At 38.5% G+C, this 20436-nt stretch overlaps 1 protein-coding gene across 1 annotated transcript in view; it reads right to left on the reverse strand.

Moving 5' to 3' along the window:
* Positions 1 to 210: 210 nt before the first annotated feature.
* RAB3C (RAB3C, member RAS oncogene family) overlaps positions 211 to 20436 on the reverse strand; it is a 124450-nt gene continuing 104224 nt past the window's right edge. The window contains exons 3-4 of the mRNA XM_040090843.1: positions 20175 to 20299; positions 211 to 8352 (exon numbers count right to left, since the gene is read on the reverse strand). Of these exons, the coding sequence (XP_039946777.1) occupies positions 8165 to 8352; positions 20175 to 20299 (313 nt within the window). The 3' untranslated portion in view covers positions 211 to 8164. The remainder of the gene's footprint in view (positions 8353 to 20174; positions 20300 to 20436) is intronic.

Genomic DNA, 20436 nt, shown 5'->3' on the forward strand with positions numbered 1-20436 from the left:
TAGGGCAAAGTGTCCAGTGAATTCTGTGGAATTCACACAGAGCTACAGTCACCAGTGCTACTGAGAGGATATTAGAGAAATGAATTTTTGCAGTGGTATCTTTGTTGATCATTTAGTCAAAAATGAAGTTATTTTCCAGTTTTATTAAGTAAAAGGAAATCAACAAGGGGAGAGGGGTATAAGACCATGTTATCACAACTGAGATATTCATTAATATAGTCTCTTGAATATTTATTGTAATTGCAAAAGGAGAAAAAAAAAAAAAAAGAGAAATTTCAGGAAAAAAAAATTAACAAACAAAATCCACTTGTATACAGAAGTCACATACAAACAGAATATCCAATGGAATACACATGGTTGCTACGTCTGCACAGAATTAAAACTCTCCATGTGGATAAAACTTGTACTGAACATTCAGACGAGGGCTTCCATGGATTTATGGAAAAGAGTCACAAAATTTATCACCCAGCAGCATTTTAGCTAACATATTTTTTCAAACCACAGTAGCTACATTGCAGTAAGAGTCAGGGGAGAAGGCACAGATTTGAGTCTCACCCCCTCACAAAGGTATCCTAAACACATACTTCAATTTTTCTTCAAGAACAGCTCAGCAAACGAGTTGGTTTGAGAGAACCAGAACAGCTACATGTTATCAAGGTAAGCATTTATTTTTGTGCCTATTAGGAATTATAAAAAAGCTAGGTAGAATTATCTGCCAGCCCTTGAACTGTCAGGTCACTTAAAAATAAAAAGTTTAGGGAGTCCCGCAACAGGCTGTATATTTCCATTTTAGTGGTTCCTCATACTCTGACTCTTACTTGGTTGCTCAGCAACAATGATGCCAAAAATTTCATTTTTATATTAAGCAATTCCAAATTTCTATCTACATACATTTTCATTTCACTCTGGTCTATATAATTTTGCAGAAGTTTTAATGGCATTAGGTACAAAAGAAATTTTTAAGGACTTTTCAGGTAATTGCAAGTACTGTCATGTGCTACTTAATGCAATTCAGCAATGACATCAGAAAGGAAACCCATGACATTGGTTTCCAGTAGGCCTTAGAATTTCACTCTTTTCCAGATCAAGCAAATTAAAAAAAAAACAAATCAACACAACAAACAACCAAAACTTATTCAAGCTCGTACATTGCCATAGAAATGCATCAGATTGAACCACAAATCTACTTATGTACCTTTTAGTATGGTACTAATGAATGTCATTTTCTAGGAAAATTGTCTGCCAAACCAATTCCCAAATTCCTCCCCACAGCCCAGACTCAGTGGCCTGTCTCTGTTCACTAAATTCTCAATGTGGATGACACATGCCTCTGAAACTGGAGGTTCAGCAAGAATTAACAGAATGAGCTTTTCTGTAGGCTCTATGGGCACAGCTGGGAATCCAGGGCAGATCAGTGATTCAGGTTTAAGGTCCCAAATGTACCCTGGGGTGATACTGAGTACTGACGGCCTTGCTCATGCCCTTAGAAAACCATTAGAATTATGCAATGAAGCAGGAATTAATAAATTATTGGATGTCTCCTTTTAACTTCATGGTTAGACCCTGGCCTGCATTTTGTTTATATTTGTACCTCAGCTTTACACCTAATACTGTAATTGTTGAACTTTGAAGACCATGTAAAAATGGAGTGAAGGATGTGGGTCATTATCTTTAAGGAGGTACCTTCCATCTTTAGTATCTAGAGAAGGTAAGAAACTTAATTGTTAAAAGTGACCAGTTAAGGCCACCTTCCCCTCTTCTGTACTGCTGACTGTGACCTTGAAGCTGTTTGCAAACATGTTAAACCAGGGCACCAACCGAGGTTTGACAATTCATCTGCAAGAATATTGGGTGCCCCTATTTATTGTTTCAAGTAAGTATTATGAGTTAACTGTACCGGATTAAAGAAAACATGTCCACATGATATTATGCAATACAGGCAGAGCACATAACTGACTCTAAGAATAAATTATTAACTCACCATAAATGCTGAGCTCTAAGAGGTTCTTTCAATGCTTCTAGAGAACATGCTTTAAAAAATATAGGCAGATAGTTCATAAATGGTTTTAAGCATTTTTTGACTAAAAGCCTGTCCCACTGGCTTTAACATGAAAATGTTACTGGCTGTAACATGAAAATTCTCAAGAAAGGACACTCGAAACTCTAAAAGTAAAATTGACATGCACTTGCAGTAAACATACAAATATCTTTAACCATAGTCTTATATACGAAAAATAGTTTAAGTTACTTAAGAATATTCTTACACGACACTGGTAAAGTGTTTACTATAGAATATTTCTACAAGACGTGTACATTTCCTAGAAATCTTAAGCCACACAGGCGTCATCAACAGCTTATCACACACACATGATGCTCCTCCCTTTCACACAAATTTATATACACTGAGTAAATAATTAAATATTGCACTTATTGGCCCATGATTCCTCAGTCTTGAGGTATTCAAAAATAGAAAAAAATATCTATTTTTATAACTTTTTTTTCATGCAACATGTAAGACATTTGAAATACATGAACGCTAGTATATAGGTTACACATTGTGACAGTCCAACTGAGTCACAGCACATCTGACATCACTGACAAAATACCAAACAGAAGTTACAGAACAAACATTTCATATATCACTAGTTGCAGGTACATGTCAGAATTACTCAAGGAAATTTATCATCAGAAGTGGTAAACAACCTCTATCTAACTTTCATTTTTATGTGTCATTGGTGAATCATTTTTGTGTGTTATTAGTGAACATGAAGTTATGGCAAAATCAGGACTTTTGCTTCCCCCCCAGATCAGATACCAAGTACCTTATTGTACAAATGGCAAGCCATCTACCTCTGCTGGAACTACGTCAATGCACCCATGGTCTTCCAATGTATCACATTTGATTTCCAGTGGTAATAACAATTTAAGGATAAATTTGGGAAAGGTGGCACTGAATACAAACAAGTAACAGTGGGAAATTAATAAGTATCAAAGATGTACTACTGTATAGATGCGCATATAATATATGTGTGGTCACAAATTCTGCTCCACTGAACACCCATGGATAAACAAAAGGAAATAAAAAAGAAAGCTTAATTTGCAAAGGTGAACTACATTTACCCCTAAATAAAACTGATAGAGTTCATTCAAATAATTGAAATGTGTTTTAAATTAGACTGGAAAAGTGGTCAACCTTGGAAAATATGGAATGAGAATGTATGGATCAATGGTCAATAAATTAACACAAATTATGCCCCTATTGGCATACATGATGATATGTTGCTAAACCTCCTGAAGATGTATCTATGAGGCTTCAAACTCATGGTCTCACATCGCTAAATCTGTCATGCTAAAGAAGACCTAGTCACATACACTGTGAGTCTATATGAAACAGGCCAAGGAGGAATTGGTCTGTCATTAGGACAGAAATTTAGTTGATGCCTGTAAAAATGTAAATAATAAAATTTACTTTTCAAAAAAAAACAAATATAGAAAATAATAGCTTGGGAGGGATGGAGTTTGTAAGGGGGGTTTCCCTTTGAAATGCAATTGCAACATCATTGGTCTGCTCCAAAGAAACAAATGCATAACCACCAAATGTAGAATTTTTGCTACTTTTTTTTCCTAGAAATGGAAAATTTAAAACATTCTCAAAGTTAGGATCAAACTCCAGCAAATTTTGTGCATCCTGAAATAGCACTTCATTTCTAAAATTAATAAGATGAAGGTGAATATACAGAGCTGAGCAGACTGGGAAGAAAATTTAATCTTTCATACTGGTGCTCTGGAAAAGGCCACATAGATGTAGTTGCTCAGGTAATTTCTCTAGGCATTGCATTAAGTATAAGCAAAAAGGAGCAAACAATTCTAGATAACAGTCACTTACACAGCTGTTCAGAGAGAAAGAGTATTTTTTGACAGAAAATTAGGCTAGTTTATACTTATTTGAAACACCAAATGAACAAGTCTAAATAAACTAACCATCACCACCAAAAATAACAGACACAGTATTAAGTCAGTTGCACTTGCAACTTATGAACATGAACTCTTAAAAATCAAAAACATGCATCTAAATGTTCAACCCAGAAGGGCTGGCTAGCTGTTTGGCAGGTTGGCACCGCAGGAACTAGTCAATCCCCATGCTCCTGGGTGCTCCCAGGTATTTTCTGACCAGTAGCTTGAAGGTGCAGCAAGCAACACATTGTCAGAGCATGATAAGGCTGGTGCATTGCCCATGCACAAGATTAGCCTGCTGCTATAAGCTTTCGTCTAGATGATAACTCAGAAAAATAATTGTGTAGTATTAGTTCAGCTTCAGCTGGCACTATGGCGCTCAGGACTCTCTGCCCAAAGGCATCTCATCTCCCAGAATTTTAACATACTCTATGTATCAACTGCTGTATCTCACCAAGTGTTTATATCTCAGCTAAAGGGGGTATCTATGGCTGGACTGATTTGCTGTGACAGTCTTACTTTTATGTTGAAAGTGATAACCAATTAATGCAAGGTGGGCAAGAACTTTTTTCTTAATACTTGTGATGAGGCTGAAAGTAGTTTTGTTTCTGCTATCCCAGTTTTCAGCTAAGCCCTCGCCTCTTCCGTCACAAATTATGGTGCTTTGTAGCCTGGTACTTGAAGGAATTGTGCCACAGTACTGGATAGATCAGGGATATAACCAAAACCTGCTTGTCTCCTCCAGGAACTCAAAGTCAGTGACTACTGGATCTATGTGAAGAACAAGGCATTGATTGTTTATATTTAGGCCCTTAATCAAGTTGTGACAGGTTCTTCAAATGTTCAGTATACCTGAATTTAAGAAAACTGCAATTGTATCATGTAAGTCAAGAGAAGTTGAACCAGATTGACACAGGCTGCTATTGGATATTCTATCCACAGGAGGTCAAGGCATAATTTTAGATAGAATGAAAATTCTCACATTGTTAGTCCCCTCAGAATTCTTGCAATATTTGGGGAAGGCATAGTGAGTTAATTCTCAAAAGCTTTTCTGTCTTTACTGTTTCTCTACAAAAGGCAAGTTCTAGTTGAGAGGTACTGAGGTCATGATGCTCATGATCTAAATGTGACCAACCTTACAGCAAAAAGCTCAATGTTATTGTGAAGCACATGATTGCAAAAGCCAACCTGTGATCGAAAATCAAAGTTTACTTTTCTGACAATAGGTAACCCAGATTGAAAAGAAAAAGCCTACTTGAAATTCCACACATTTTGAATTTCCTGAAAGTCATGATAGGATTTGATGGGACCACAGCAGGTCATCCTTTCCAACATTACATTCAAAACAGTGTCAGCTGAGAGGGATGAGTGGTTTTCCCAGGGTTTTAGACAGTCTGATCTTGAAAAACTCCAAGTATTTTATTTGAACATTTTAAAAATTAATCTATGACTCTATGACAATATCTTAGTGTTAGTACAAAGTTTCAAGGAGATTTTAGATCCGACTCATTCTGCTACTGTATTTCAGATGAGCTTTTTCCTTTTAATGTGTGCACACTAAGGAACAACACTGATCCAGCCACCCCATCTCATGCAGAAGGTGAAGTATTTGTGGATGCCTAGCACGTTTTTTGCCTCAGAAACTTAAATCTCCTTAGATTTTGCTGATTCTCTTCTGCCCAGTCTCCTGATGCAAAATGAAAAGCAATTAATTATCCCCTTTACATCTACCATTCAATTTGATTAAAAAGATATATGCTATAATGTATTTCTGCCATGGATTAGAGCCTAAATGGTCATAAACAAGCAGAGAGGGTCTTAAATCCATTGCAATGGCATACAAGTAAAGTGTGGCTGCAGCAAGAGACACCTTTAAGTCTTTTTTCCTTATTGCACTGTGCACAGGGTATTACCATTTCACATCAAACATCTCAGAGTAAAGCTGGAAGAATACTTGCACTTGCACAGCCAAGCTGCAGGATTCAGGACATGCCTAAGATCCTTGACAATGTGATTATGTGTCTCCCCTCCTTGCCTGAGATGGTTCAGACTAAGATGCAACCTAAGATTTGTCTAAAGAACTTGAGAGCTGAAGCTGAATTCTGTCTCCTGCTCCTTCTTTTTGAGCAGGAATCACTGACATAACAAGAAAAGCATGGTAAACTGCCCACCACCCATCTCAAATGAAGCTTGGTCAGCTTTGTATAGCTTCTATTCTTTCCAATCAGCTGGCACCTGGCAGCTGAAAATGTACTAGTGAAAGTCTCTCGGTACATGTAGCAACATGCTGTCTTAAATGAGGGAGGGGAAAAAAAGCACCCTGGAGAGAGACAGGATCACGGTTTGGATAGTACATACCTCTTCCACTTGGCTGGTCGTCACTCTAAAAAGCAGGGTTCTTTCTCTTCATGGAGGTGAATCAGTCTCCATGTCTACTAGGGGAAAAAGTGCTTAAACAAATTAGCTAACATGATAGACATGGTTTAAAAATCCAGACTGAAGACAGCATTGATTAATTTAAGTTAGGCAGCCCAGGTAGAACCTTCCAGGCAATATCCATTTTACATGTGTCTATATGCCTTGTTTGGAAGGCATAACCTTTACTTTGTCAAAGCATATTTAGATTATTTAATCAATTTTTAAAAAGTGGCCATTTTGTCTCAGTGTGTATCAGGAGTTATATAAATTACCTTCAAAAAACATAACCTGTAAAAAAGGATTTATTTTCAGTTGTGAGTCATTCACTGTACTAAGTGTTACTTCCTTTCCTTTTATTTTTCAGATTTTTCCCATTGCTGACAGTTTAAAAATGTCATCCTTGTTTTAAATTTTGTCTAATTGGAAAATAAAATAATTGGTGCTTCTAAAGTTATGCTGTTTAGCTAAAAAGAAGGTCACTGTGATGCAAGTAAAGCTCTTGTACAAAGTACTTCAGGACACAGATGTAAGAAACTTCCACCAATTACTAGAGGAGTAGAAACTGTGGAATGTAACTATTTTAGGACTTTATCATAAATGATTTTGTGTAATTTATTCTGCTATCTTCACAGTATTTTGCTGATCTTTTCAATGTATTCAGCCTAAGATTAGAAATGGTGACAATTTTTATTACTCCTAAAGTTTAAAAAAAATTCCCAATTCTCTTGCCAAAATAAATGGAAAAAAAATAGGTCAAAACTTCAGTTCACTGACACTACCACCATTTCTGCAATAGGTCTGAGTAAAATGTATATATTTGAAGCCACTGTGGTGGTAGCTGTCTCAGTGGCTGAATGGGAGATGAAATTCCTGAAAACTGAAGCATGCAGGTTTGACAGGCAGCTTTTGGCTATGAACAACCAAAGAAAATGGATTTGGCTCTGTCACACATAATATAGGACTGTGTGATTAATGTCTCATGCAGACAGAAACAGAAAGAGCTAACTAGCCCTCTACTGAGAGGCAGGTAACCCTGGGATCTCCATAATGATGGGATGAGAAAGTAAGACCAGTTTCAAAATTATTAGATAGACATGCAACTCCTGTGTAAAAGTAAATACATTAGCTATCCAAACAGGATGAAGTATTTAATATCCGTGAGAGTCTGGACTGAATATCCACATCCAGTTGGAAATTCACTGGGAATTTTGAGGTCTTTGGGCCCAGGATCTAACTTCCTTCTAATTTCTGCAGTTTTCAGTCAGCCAGGATGTGTAACATAGTGAGAGTAGATTTGCCAAGGCAGCGTGCTCCAGGAAGTGTCCCCTGTACAAGTGATCTGGACAGAATGAGGGATTGGCTCATTACAGGAATACTTCTAAATTCATATTCAGTCAGGAAAATATACAAGTGACATCAGGAAGCTAATTCAAAATACCCTGACCACTACCCTAAGGATTCAACTATATAACTTGAAACCGATGAAGCGAGAGATAATTATAGGCAAACATGGTCTGAGGACATGGCACCAGCTGAAGTGTGACATAAAATCGTAAAAAGAAAAGAGAAATTAATATACACCCTGCATGCAAAAGCCAGGTGCTAAAATGTATCATCCTTTCAGATTAAAAACTGTTCCATCCCCATATGTATATCCAAACAGCTGATGATGTAAAACAAGACTGTTCTCTCAAATAAATTAATAAAACAGTATAAATAAAGGCATATAGACCATTCATAAACACTCTGTTGGCAATAGAACACACTGGAGCTGCCTTTGCTGATAGCTGCATTAGCAGCTGCAGTTAGGCTGCTGTGGAGGAGGGGTGTCCTTTAGCTGTGTGTTCTCGTTGCTGGCAGCAATGGTGGGATTCGTCTCCAGACTTTCTGACATTTTGTCACAGATGATATCCACAAGTCGCTCAAACGTCTGCTTGACGTTAATGTTTTCCTTTGCACTTGTTTCAAAAAATTCAAATCCTAAGAAAATAAACAACATGTTTATGTTCTAGGCATATTTCAGTATCTCAAATAAATACACACTTCTCTTGAGCAAGAGACATTCAGAAAAGAAACATGTGAGAGCACACATATGAGAGAAGATCAGTTAAAACTGTAACACAATCAGAGGAAGTACACTAGTGCTACTGGCTTTATACAATGCTGGAAAAAGTCAGGACCTCTCCAAATATAATCCCTTAGAAAAATTCCACTTTAACAGAGTTTAATCTAAAAATTGATATCTGTTTCAGAGTATTATTTTAGGAATGCCCTATATACAGCCACTGGGAACAAGTAATCTGCTGCTCCATCTCTAACTATTACGCTCCTCTGAGCATTATTCAGCTGGAAATAGCCATTTTCATTGTGTTATTAAGGTGGTGCCAAAATACAAAATAATGCAAGGAAATGTACAGGTAAAAAACTAAGCAAGAAAAGACAATATTTTTGCAGTTTGATATTTACTAAAGTTAGATGTGAATCCATGGGACCAAAGGGATTCCTAACTTCTCAAACAGAACTAATTAAAAAACAAACAAACAAACAAACAAACAAAACAAAACAAAACCACAAAACAAACCAAAACCAAACAAAACAAACCAGAAATGCACATAAGGAAGAAAACATCTTAATTAATTTGTAAAGAAAGACTTTTTATCTATTCAGTCCCAATGATTACCCCAAAAGCAAAAACCAGAGTTATCCTTAGCCCTCAAGAGAAACTGGATGTTTTTATGGAGCAGAGACAGCTGTTCTAAGTTCTTCAGTTCTCTTCTGTGCCCCCATTTGTACCACGTCTCACCTCCCACATGTCTCACTCTTCTAAGCCAGGTTTGAAGCTTGGTAGTCAGCTTGAAACCTACAGGGCTTCTGCCAGTGATGGGTTGTTTCCTCTGCGCTTGTTTCCTTTGCAAAGCATTTGTACTCTTTAATTTATTGTGTTCTAGGACTTCTCCCACATTTTTCCCGTTATGACATTGCTCACCCATTCCCTGATTAACTCACTATTTTCTTCTGTTCCTGTCTTTCCACTCCCTATGGGTTCAATATTGAAACAGTTTGCCAAACATCTGATTCACTGGTAGTTTAACAGAAGTTTTTGCATTCTGGCTTAGCCTTTGCATACCTATTTTGATTCCTTTTGATTAAATCTGAATATTAATGTGCAATTACCACAGATTTTAATTATGAGAAAACTCCCTGTCAGAAAATTTCAATTACTTGAAACTCATGGCAGAAGGAAAGAAAACAGATCTTTTGGGGTCTGGTAGTTGGTTTTTTTTAATGTTTTGTTTTGTTCTGTTTTGAAAGGCCACATGAAATTTAAATGCAAATACTTTGGTCACATTAGTATTATGTATTCAGTGTACCATCTAAACAGAATGTAATCTACACATTCAGTCCTATAACTGTTTTCCAGGCAGCTTTTGCAATTTGAGTTCTACCCTAGAATTACTGCAGGAAATTATATTTAGCTTGGTACGATAACCCAGCAAGAAGTAATAAGCAATGTACAAACTCAATTCTGCTCTGATTTTTTTTCGTTTTTGTAATTTATGCAAGGTGCTGGACCAAAGTGTCATGAAGTACTAAAATGTTTAAATGTGTAGGAGCTAAGAACCAGCAAAAGTTAGTGTTCCTAGGGAGTTTAGATAACAAGAGCTACAAATATTGTACAGGGATTTGGTCATATGGCTTCTGTTACTATCAGGAAGAAGTGTTAAGGGTAAGCTCACCAGCAGGAGAATACATTGCCATAAAAACTTTTTCATTTTACATTTCCCTGCAAAGCAGGAAAGCTGTGATGGATGTTTTGCCTAAGAATACAATGAAAGACTTACAAGGCACATATTCTCTAGGTCAAATGGAGGGTTACGGAGTCTCAAGCACAAAATAATTGATTCAAATAAAATTCAGCTGTGGCAATTTCAATAGAATTTCAGATATGATTTTGATATAAGAAGGAAATTGCAGTCATAGTAGTGATGTATTTGGATATCAGGTTATGATGGTATTTTATCACCTCGAACATTAATTGCCTGGACCTTCTAGGTGAGGCTTCGCTGCATAGATGAGACAATGGACAGATCTGAGACAACATAGTTGCCTCCCCAACAAAACTAATTCTTTACTCTTTACTGGAACTGTACAGGTGGGAATTTTGGACAGTCTTGGAAATTAGCCCAGACAGCTCCTGCTGTGTATAGGCCTATGACATGTGCTATTTATATGCTTGAATGTGCAAATAAATATACATCTTCCCAAGAAGAGAAAGGGGCATACATGTGAGCTCCTTCCACGCAGTTCCTGCCATAAAACAGATGCAGCTGCGCATAGGTAAGACATTTGTAGATGGTCTGTGTAAACTGTTCTCACAGCTGCAGAAATGGCAACTCAGAAGAGTCTTTTGAAGCCAATTAAGACAGTTAAGAAAAGCTTTGTGCAGTTTCTGGTAATCGCTATCAAAGCATCATGGTATGCTCTGAGCAAGTAGGACCAGCTGGACTACAAAAATTCGGCAGAACAGGAGTTCAGAATCTCATCTGATGCAGCCAAAGACACCATTACACCATTACCATTACGTCTTGCAAGAGAGGCTCCTGTAGTCACCCAAACAGCAACTGAATGTCCTGGGCAAGTGATTCAATTTCTCATGTGAGTGTTACCTTGTGCTAGATATCCCAGCAAATTAGATTGGCTCTTTTGGATGGTTTGTTTGTTTAACCAAAACCCTGCCCGTGGAACAGTTTCAAGGAGATATACAGAATTTTTCCTAGCAGAGAGTGCCTGGAATCAGCACTGTTTGTTTCCATTCTGTTATGGCATATTTTGCAGATCTTTTTTCCCCATGACCACCTCCTTCTCTCCTGACTCATCTTGCAATTATTTTACTAATGGTTCTTAGACACCCTAAGCTTCATTAGCCCCTGTGTATGACAGCCTAAGTTATATGACTTTTAATACATTCTTCAGGGTTTTTTCCCACTGGTCATTATTAATGGAGCAACAGTATTTTCCATGAAGGTGTAAGAGTGAAGTGAGGCTGCTATCTGGTGATGCCCAGGGAAGCAGAGCTCAAGGAACACCATGTTCCCACCCCCTGTGATGATCTGCACCGCTGATGTGGATGAGGCCAGGCAGAGGAGATTACTGCAAAGACATGAGGAGCCCAAGAGGAAAGTGGGCAGGTAAGGCACAACAGAGCTGAAACTCAGAGAGTCCAAAACATCAAAGTGTTGCCTGAACATATGTACAAAGTGTGTTGAACATGCAATACAATATTTTAAATGCTTACTTTGTGTTTAATTCTGTTTTCCTTTGCTGATTATTTCCCTCATTCTCTACTACTGACTCAAAGAAAGCTGGCAACATTTGGCAGCTCCCACAGAGCACTACAGCAGCAGAGCTAGACAGGGCACTAACACAGTGCTGTTGTCCACCTGGTGATCTACAATGCACACTGACCAGTTAGATGGCTTATCTGAATCATACAATCAGGCAGAATGAGTGGCTTTGTACCCTCACTGCCTCTCATGTGTGCTGGCTCTGTAGAGGCCCCTTCATGTTCATTAACATTTGTTTATGTCTGCTATGAAAAAAATGGAAAGGAAAAAGCCCAGAAAGCAGAGTCATATGCAAAGAGAAGAACATTCTGCACCCTCTCATTTTCCTGAGAAAATCTGATATTAAGAGCACAGGCTAGACAGCAAAATTTAAGCACATTTCCACAGCCAGTACAGACAAGACCTATGCTGATGTTTCACCAATTGATCAGGAAGGCATTTTGGTTTCAGAGTGTTTGTCTACAACAAAGACAATTGAATTTATCACCCTCGACGTTATGTTTTACAGATGTACACAAGGGTATGTTCCCTCAATAACTATCCTTCTAAACTTTCATGAAGACAAGCGTGAACTGTGCTCCTTAGTGCTGCTTTTGTCAGTGTCTTGTTCAACCCAGACTTGTGAGGAGTAGAGGGAGACTGCAGCATCAGAGCAAGAAATGGCTTAAGGAAGGTGCTCTCTTTGTAAGACTGGGATGTAAAAGGCAAACTCCAGGAAGTCATGGGAATTAATAATTTAACAATCTCATTGTATATAAAGGAGAGGAGTAAATAAGGTCTTATTTTCTTGGAATTGCATCCCGTGGTGGGCAGTTCTGAGAGGGCACTGGCAAGCACTTACCTTCTTGCCTGCTATAAATAGTATCTAACAAGTTTTTGCATTCCCATTACAGGCTGTCAGTCAAGGCAACTGCAAGACCTTTCTCCTCTGCTCAGATTCCTCAGAACTGTCAATATATGTTAGTCCAAGGAAGAAAGGACACGCACAGCATGACTGCAAAGGTCATCCCTCCTAGGAAGCTGGGCTGAAAGTAGCTGGAGACCACTGCTGCTCTTCAAAGTGTCTCCTACATCAGCAGCTATCAGGTTTTGGCAGCAGTTCTGGTTTGCTGGGCTTTGCTCTCTAGATCAGTAGGATGGGATCTCTGCTGTTCTAACAAGCCCAAGAGCTGGACCATGATAAGAAAATTATTAAAACAACATTGAGCCTCAGAACAGGACTCAGATAATATTATCTCAGTGAAGAGCTGTGCTTTATCACCATTCAAGATAGAAAATTAAAAGGAAGATAAAAATTATTAACAAAAATGCTAATGCACTTACCCAGTCTTTAGGATGGCTGAATTCATTAACAAAAACAAAGCTAAAGGGGGACTCTCAGCTGTGGCAGAATGGACAGACCCAAGGGGCAGGTTACTGGTCATGCTCCAGCTAACATCTCATTATCCATTCTTTTGTAACAGAAGATTTTATATAAATTCCAGTTGTATTGATTTTGATTGCAGTTTTCAGACGCCTTTTAAATGAGTGCATTTGGGCAATTAATTAGATTTCTGGCAAAGATATTTTTGTGTGTTTATGGGAGACATGGGTGAAGCAAACTCTTGCTCCTCCTTTTTATTAAATAACTTTGATGTAATGCAGCTGCCAGTATGAGAAAGAAACAGCAGGTTGGTTTTCCCCTCAGTAAAACAACATCCTGGGGACCGAAGCCTGTAATTGCTCTGCCAATACCTTGTCTGTGTTGTAACTAAACAGAAGACTGGTATTTGTCAGGGCTGTCAGTCTGTCTCTTTCCCCCAGAACTAACATTTGCCCATTAAAAAGAGTTAAAAACCAGTGAAGGGTAGAAGTTTGAACAGGTTTATTGTGGCACAACCCAATTATTTTCATTTTTAATGCAAAGTTGGATGCAGCCATATATCTGTGCTCTCTAACCCGTGGGTGACCCTGCCATGTGCAGCACAGCCTCCAGTCAGCCACAGAGGCAAAACAGAACTTGCTGTTCTAGCAAACTGTGTATTGAGGTGTCAGTTCCTACTTGGTTCCTGATTTGCATGCCAAAATTGCAGCACTAAAAATGCCTCTTCAGTTCAGTGCCTAAACTCACAGCTGCCTAGCATGCCCAGCATGCCCACAGATGCCTAATGTATGCGTTACCCCCCCAGGGCTCACAGCCAAAGACAAGTGGAGGTGCACCCCAGTCCTGATGTGGAGGTGCACCCCAGTCCTTGTGCCCCAGCCCTGGAAGGATTCAGAAACCAGTTGTGTTCCTGTTGTATCTCAGCAGCGGCTCTGCTCTTGCAGGTCAGACCACATACAATTGCACTCTCTGTAAGCGCTGACAACAACACTGACAAATGCCACACTTTCAGGCTTACTGGCATGCTAAATGGTTTAATTTGAAGAAATGCATCACAGCTCAATCGTGTCTCTGTTGCCTCCCTGCCAAAACCATTACCTACATAAATATATGACCAAGAACAAAAGGAAAACCGAATAGCCAGGGAAGGATGATTCTATTTGAAGAAAGTATTTTTCTTCCTGTTTTTGGTGGAAAATTTCTAGGAAACTTTTTCATGGAAATTTTTCAAACCATTGGAAATCAAGAGAAGGAGAGAGAGAGAAAAAAGAGAAAGAGAAAAAAGAAAAAGAAAAATATAGAAAAAAGATAAAAGGAGGGGAAGGGGAAGGGGAAGGGGAAGGGGAAGGGGAAGGGGAAGGGGAAGGGGAAGGGGAAGGGGAAGGGGAAGGCAAGTGTCGGACTCCAGGGCATTCCTTTGGTTGCCCTGGAAGGTTGGAGACCTGGGCAGAGGGGTCTGGGACATGGACAGGGGGGTCTGGGACCCCCTGGCACAGAGCCCAGGGAGACACTGGCTTTGATCCCAGCCCATGAGAAAGGCTTCCTACACTGCAAGATGAATTACAGGCCACAAGAGTGTGAAAGATAGTAATTTAGCTTGTCACAGGGTGGAAAATCGTAGTTTGGGGTTTCTTAGTATGGAAGTAGATGGGAGCAAGATGGAGGATTTGAGACATTGTCTCCTGCTTCTTCTTTCTTCTTCATTCACTCCATTTTCTGTAGTGACGGTGGCACAAAGTAGTTTACGGAGATTGGGTCAGAATAGAGGTGACTTGCTTAGTGTAAGTGATAGGTATTGGCAAATAATGATAAATAAAGAACATGTAACAATTAGTGTAAGAGGCAGCAACAGCCCAGTGCGGGGGGAGTCGTCAGATGCCCGAGCAGCTGCACAGATCTTAGCTGGGCACTGAGAGAATTGTAAGATAAGAAATAATAAACAAATGGCGCAACCTTGAAAATCAGAACCTGAAGACTCCGTCTCTTTCTTGCGTCTGGCTCAGCGCTTTGCAGAAGGCAAAAAGACTCTAAAACCACCTGAATATCGGGAGAAAAATCCAAGAGGGAAGGGAAGGTGCGGGAAGGTGCGGGAAAGGAAGGTGCGGGAAGGTGCGGGAAGGTGCGGGAAGGTGCGGGAAGGTGCGGGAAGGGAAGGTGCGGGAAGGGAAGGTGCGGGAAGGGAAGGTGCGGGAAGGTGCAGGAAGGTGCGGGAAGGGAAGGGAGGGAAGGTGCGGGAAGGGAAGGTGCGGGAAGGGAAGGGAAGGTGCGGGAAGGGAAGGTGCGGGAAGGGAAGGTGCGGGAAGGTGCAGGAAGGTGCGGGAAGGGAAGGGAGGGGAGGGGAGGGGAGGGGAGGGGAGGGGAGTCACCCAAATGAGAAGAGAAAATATGGAGACAAGGTATGCACATCGGAGGGGTAAATGACTATCTCTGAGTAACAAGTGTGTAGGTGCACTGAAGTCACAGGTACTGCTGACCATGATGCACATAGTATTCAGAGGCCTTTGCAGATTCCCTGAGTACAGTGTGAAGGATGGTTTCTGCTGTCCCTTGCAGAAGAGAATGTGAGAGCTCACCCAGAAAGAGGCTGCTTCATTTTGTTTCCTGACTGTGGATGATGGCCTCTAGGAGAAATAGCATGCCAGAATAAATTTAGAAAACAGGCAAGTGCAACCTAGGGCATGCTTAGACATGATGAATGCCCCCAGCCATGGTTGATCCTAGATGGGAAAGCGTAAGAACCTGAGAAACCAAAGAACACATAAAAATTTATGTATCTAATTAGCATGCACAGCAGAATATCCCAAATAAATGGGAAAACTGTATATCAAACTGCATAGGCAAATATCCATTTGCCTGCGCAGTTATTCACTCTATTCAAAGGTCTGTACTTCTACCTGCTAATCCTTAGCTGGAATGTAGATAACAATATCAATATATCATACAGACCATGAATAGAAAACCAAGACATCAAGCTACCTGTGAGTCACTCTTTTTATTTTTCTTCTGACAATTGACACCAAACTTTTATGAATATGTGAGTTTTGCTAAAGGCACAAGAGCAATATCTCAGAAAACTGTGTGAGTAATTCAGCTGGAAAGAATGTATGCATTTTGCTTGCAAGAAGTTCCAACTCTGTTTCACTTTAAAGTAAATGCTTTAAAGTATGTAAGTGCTGACTGTATTTCTATTCACTGCATAGACAATCCAGGTACTGCTCAGAGCAAATATCCATGAAGACAAAAGGGAAAAAGGCTAATTATATTCTGTAATAGAAGAATTATATTCCATACCCTTTTTTTTTGGCAATGATTAGTGAATAAACTTCTTTAAATGTGTTTGCTGTGAGTACCAAATCAATACTAACCTTGCACTAATTATTTCTCTTGATTGGGTGGTTTGTCACATTTCCACACATTCTTGGAATGATATTTATATGAGGAACAGTTATGTGACTTTATTTGATCTCATCTATTTTCATTTCATTCCAACTTAATCTTTTAACGATGCTCTTGTGTTAAACGACCATGAACTGCTTCCTGAAAAAAACACTTAAAAAATTACTGAATAGGATGATAAAGACTGACTAATGTATGTCTTTGTGTCTTTGTGCTGGGAACAATTAAATATTCTGGGAATTGCCATATGGAGAAAAAAGAAATGTGACAGAGCTCTCAGAAATCCAGTAAGGTACAGAGCAGGTAACAGCAAACAATTCTACACTGTTTGTAAGAATACAGCAGGGAAGAAAAATAAAACTATCAGGGGGCCAATTCAAAGAAGTAGATAACAGATAAACTGTACATATTTAAATGATGTTGTAGGTGGTATGATTCTATATGGCTTTGAAGACATTATTGTACAAATCCACGAAAAATTACGAAAGACTTATTGATTATAAATGTATTGCATTCAGTGAATGAGACCCACAAATATAATTTGCTATGGTCAGAGAAAGTATCACTGCATGTTTGCCACTTCATATCTTTCACAAAACACCTACTACACTGCCTGTAGCTATGATCCATGGTGGTATTGCTAATGTCATGTTATTAACAATAATATTTTTAAAAAAATCTTCAAAGCAAATGAGACAGATTCTGACCTCATAAAGACTGTAATTTTCCTTCAAGGTCAGGCCTGGTTTCCTAACTATTCCTTCATTATTTTGTGAACTTTGAGTAGTGCCATAAGAAAGGTATACAGAGGTACCATAGGATACTTGACTAGTTCAGCAGACATCCTCCAACAGTAATGAAACCTATTGCTGGTTTATTTAAACCTCTTGAGAAATAAGCCAGCACAGAGATTTAAAGAAATGAATGATTACACCCCGTTAATATACTTTAAGGCCACACTTTTCAGAGAGGTCAGGAGCTAAAAGGAGGTCGCTTTTTCCAATAATACTGTTCTCAACAGAACACTGTATTTTCAGAGGGTTAAATGCCCAGTGCTCATTTTGACCTTTTGAATATTCACCCCAGAAGGTGCATGTGTTCGTTTTCTCAGTGACTTCAAATAAACAAGGTCTGAAAATAAAACCACACTAGAGAATAGAGGTTGTCACAGTGTAGTTTTTGTATAGCACTCATGATTGTATTTGCTTGTGACTGTCTAATCAACATTAAGTTCAAAGGGCCCACAGTCTTAAAATGTCTGGCTGGACAGAAAAATCTATATTGCTATTTTTAAAACTTGTCTGTAAGAGATGTTATTAACTTGCTGCCAGAGAAACAAAAGACAGTCCCATGTGTATAGCACAATGGGTGCCCTCCAAACCAGACATCAAGGCCAGTGCGCTTACTGCAGTTAAGGGAAAATCTTTTTTTGGCTGTTCCTAACACCACCTCACTCAGTCTCTGGGCAGATTCAAGAAATTATTGCAGCTGTACAGGAAACATGTAAATATTTGTGTGTGCAGTCTGACTACAGTAAATGACTGGATCAGAGACACAAGTTATCTAATACAATAATTTGCCCTTGAGATAGCCACAGGACATATATCTGAGAAAAGAAACCCCCTGAGTAGATAAATATGGAAATAGAGGATAATCTTCTTCCATAAAGATTGAATTTTAAACCCCAGGAGTTAGAATTTGCTTCAAAGCCTGAAACATGAGTTTTGATATCTATCTCATTACCTTTTTTTCTTTTTTTAAAGCATTGATTATTACATCTGAGGATTCTTGACTGTACAACATGCAAAGTTTCTTCTTGTCTTGATAAATTCATGACCTTTGGGATGTCTTTTCAATTCACTGCGCTTTTTTTTTTTTTTTTTTTTTTTTTTTTTTTAATAGGAATATAGTTCAAAGAATAGAAATTCAGATTTTTTTAATGTCACTTGAAAGAAGTCTTCAAACTGTCTAGTGAAAATTTATGGTTGTTGTTAAATGATTCAGCACCTTGTCAAAATTTGTGGTAAAAGTTAGATTTTTGGGATCTGTTTGTCTAATGAATACACTTTCCTATCTCTTAGTATAATGAGAAAATATTAGAAATGGGAAGAACAGATATAGAGTAATACAACAGGTATTTCTGCAAAAATAAATATTCTCTGTTAATGGTTTTGTAGCAAGCAGTTTGAGAAACTCAGTTGTTCACAAATATTGGAAAGTCTTCTGGATATAAACTTCTGTTAAATATTTCCTGTCACCTTTCAAGGACTGACTTATAGTTATCTTTAATGTATTCTTTCAAGGAGTTCTTTTACACATATGCATATCTGATATTAAGACAGGTGCAATAGGAGGGTATGTTATTCTGATTAAATTGTTTACCAGGAAAAGTAATTGTACAAGCAGAAAAAAGTATTTTTAAAAAAATTAAGATCACTGACCTATGAGTATACATAACTTAAGAACCACCAGCATGAGATTAGATCCCCTCTTAAAACATCCTTCCATCTACCTATATAGGACTAGTGACAAGAAGAACTTGGTTACAAATATTTTTACCAGACTGAGCTTCTACCACACATAATTTTAAAAATAATAATAAATCCATGCCCATAATTTATGATTACCTGTACATAAATTGGCCTCTAACAATGCGAGAGTTTGATTTACACACCTGCTGAGCTTATACTCCAGAGATAAGAAATTTGAAGGAAAAAAGAGGCTGGATAGAAGTATTACAATGATGATCTGGAGATTTTCCATTAAAGATTAGCCAGTGTCACTTCAAAAATGTTTCATGGTATGAAAGGATAACACCCTTGTGTAGAAATGGAAACAACAAAGGTGCTCACAGCTTGGCAACTTTCTGTGTGTACAGAATTTTCTTCCCAGAGGGAAACCTTATAAGACAAGTTCATAGCTACAGTTCTGTGAATGTACAGTAGGTCAGTGGATGAAGTGTTAGCAGTGGGAGTTGAGTTGGACAGCAGTGTTGTGTTCCTCTGAGGAATGGTTTTTCCACTCAGAATCCCCCTGAAGTCTGTGCTATGTAGTTTAACCCTTTTTCCCTACCATACTTACTCCTGACCCTATTGGCTCAGGGCCAATATCTTTCCTTGGCCCAAAACTAGATAAACCCCTGTCTCTTCCTGCTTCTCTCTCTCTTCTCAGGCTCCTGGAACATCACATCGAGAATAAAGCTTGGATGGAAGCTGGGGGTGAGAGCCACTCTTTTGAAATCTTTATTCTGTCTCTATGAAATATATTTCCCTAAAACCCCTGAACAATTGAGCTAGCGAGAGCTGGGGGGTGGCTAGAGGGAAGTATATTTCACAGCAGCATATTTCTGTTTTGGATTATTGGTTTTGCTAATCATAACCCAAATGTACTCAAGTTGCCAAAAGGTCTAGTAAGCTTTTTCTGCAATTTCTCTTTTTTTTTTTTTTTTTTTTTTTTTTTTTTTTTTTTTTTTTTTTTTTTTTTTTTTGGTAAGGTACAGTGCTTGGGGTTTTTTTATTTACTTGTTTCCTTGCTTCACTATCAAAAAAGTCTGTAGAAATAAAAGGGAAGCAGTGTGTGATTATTCCTTTGAAATGAATATGTCATGAACATGCATTTACAAGTATTGTAGCAATTAATGAAATTAGTTTGTGCATTCTCACAAGCAATCACAAAGCCTTTGTTGTGCCTTCTCTTACCAAGTTGCTCTGCTAAATGCTTTCCCCTCTCAGTGAAGATCACCCGCTCATCCTCCATGTCACATTTGTTGCCAACCAAAATAACCTGGGCATTATCCCAAGAGTACGTTTTGATTTGAGTTGACCTTAAAAAAGAAAGGGGGAGAGAGAGGAGTCAAAGCAAAGCAAATTCCCCTTAAGTCAATTTCAAACTGAGTTGCAAAAAGACAAAAGAGACAATACTGATTTTGACAACTAGGGTAACATGATCCTGTTTAATTAC

Source organism: Hirundo rustica, chromosome Z, assembly GCF_015227805.2.
Source record: "Hirundo rustica isolate bHirRus1 chromosome Z, bHirRus1.pri.v3, whole genome shotgun sequence".
In the NCBI taxonomy this organism is placed as follows: domain Eukaryota; kingdom Metazoa; phylum Chordata; class Aves; order Passeriformes; family Hirundinidae; genus Hirundo; species Hirundo rustica.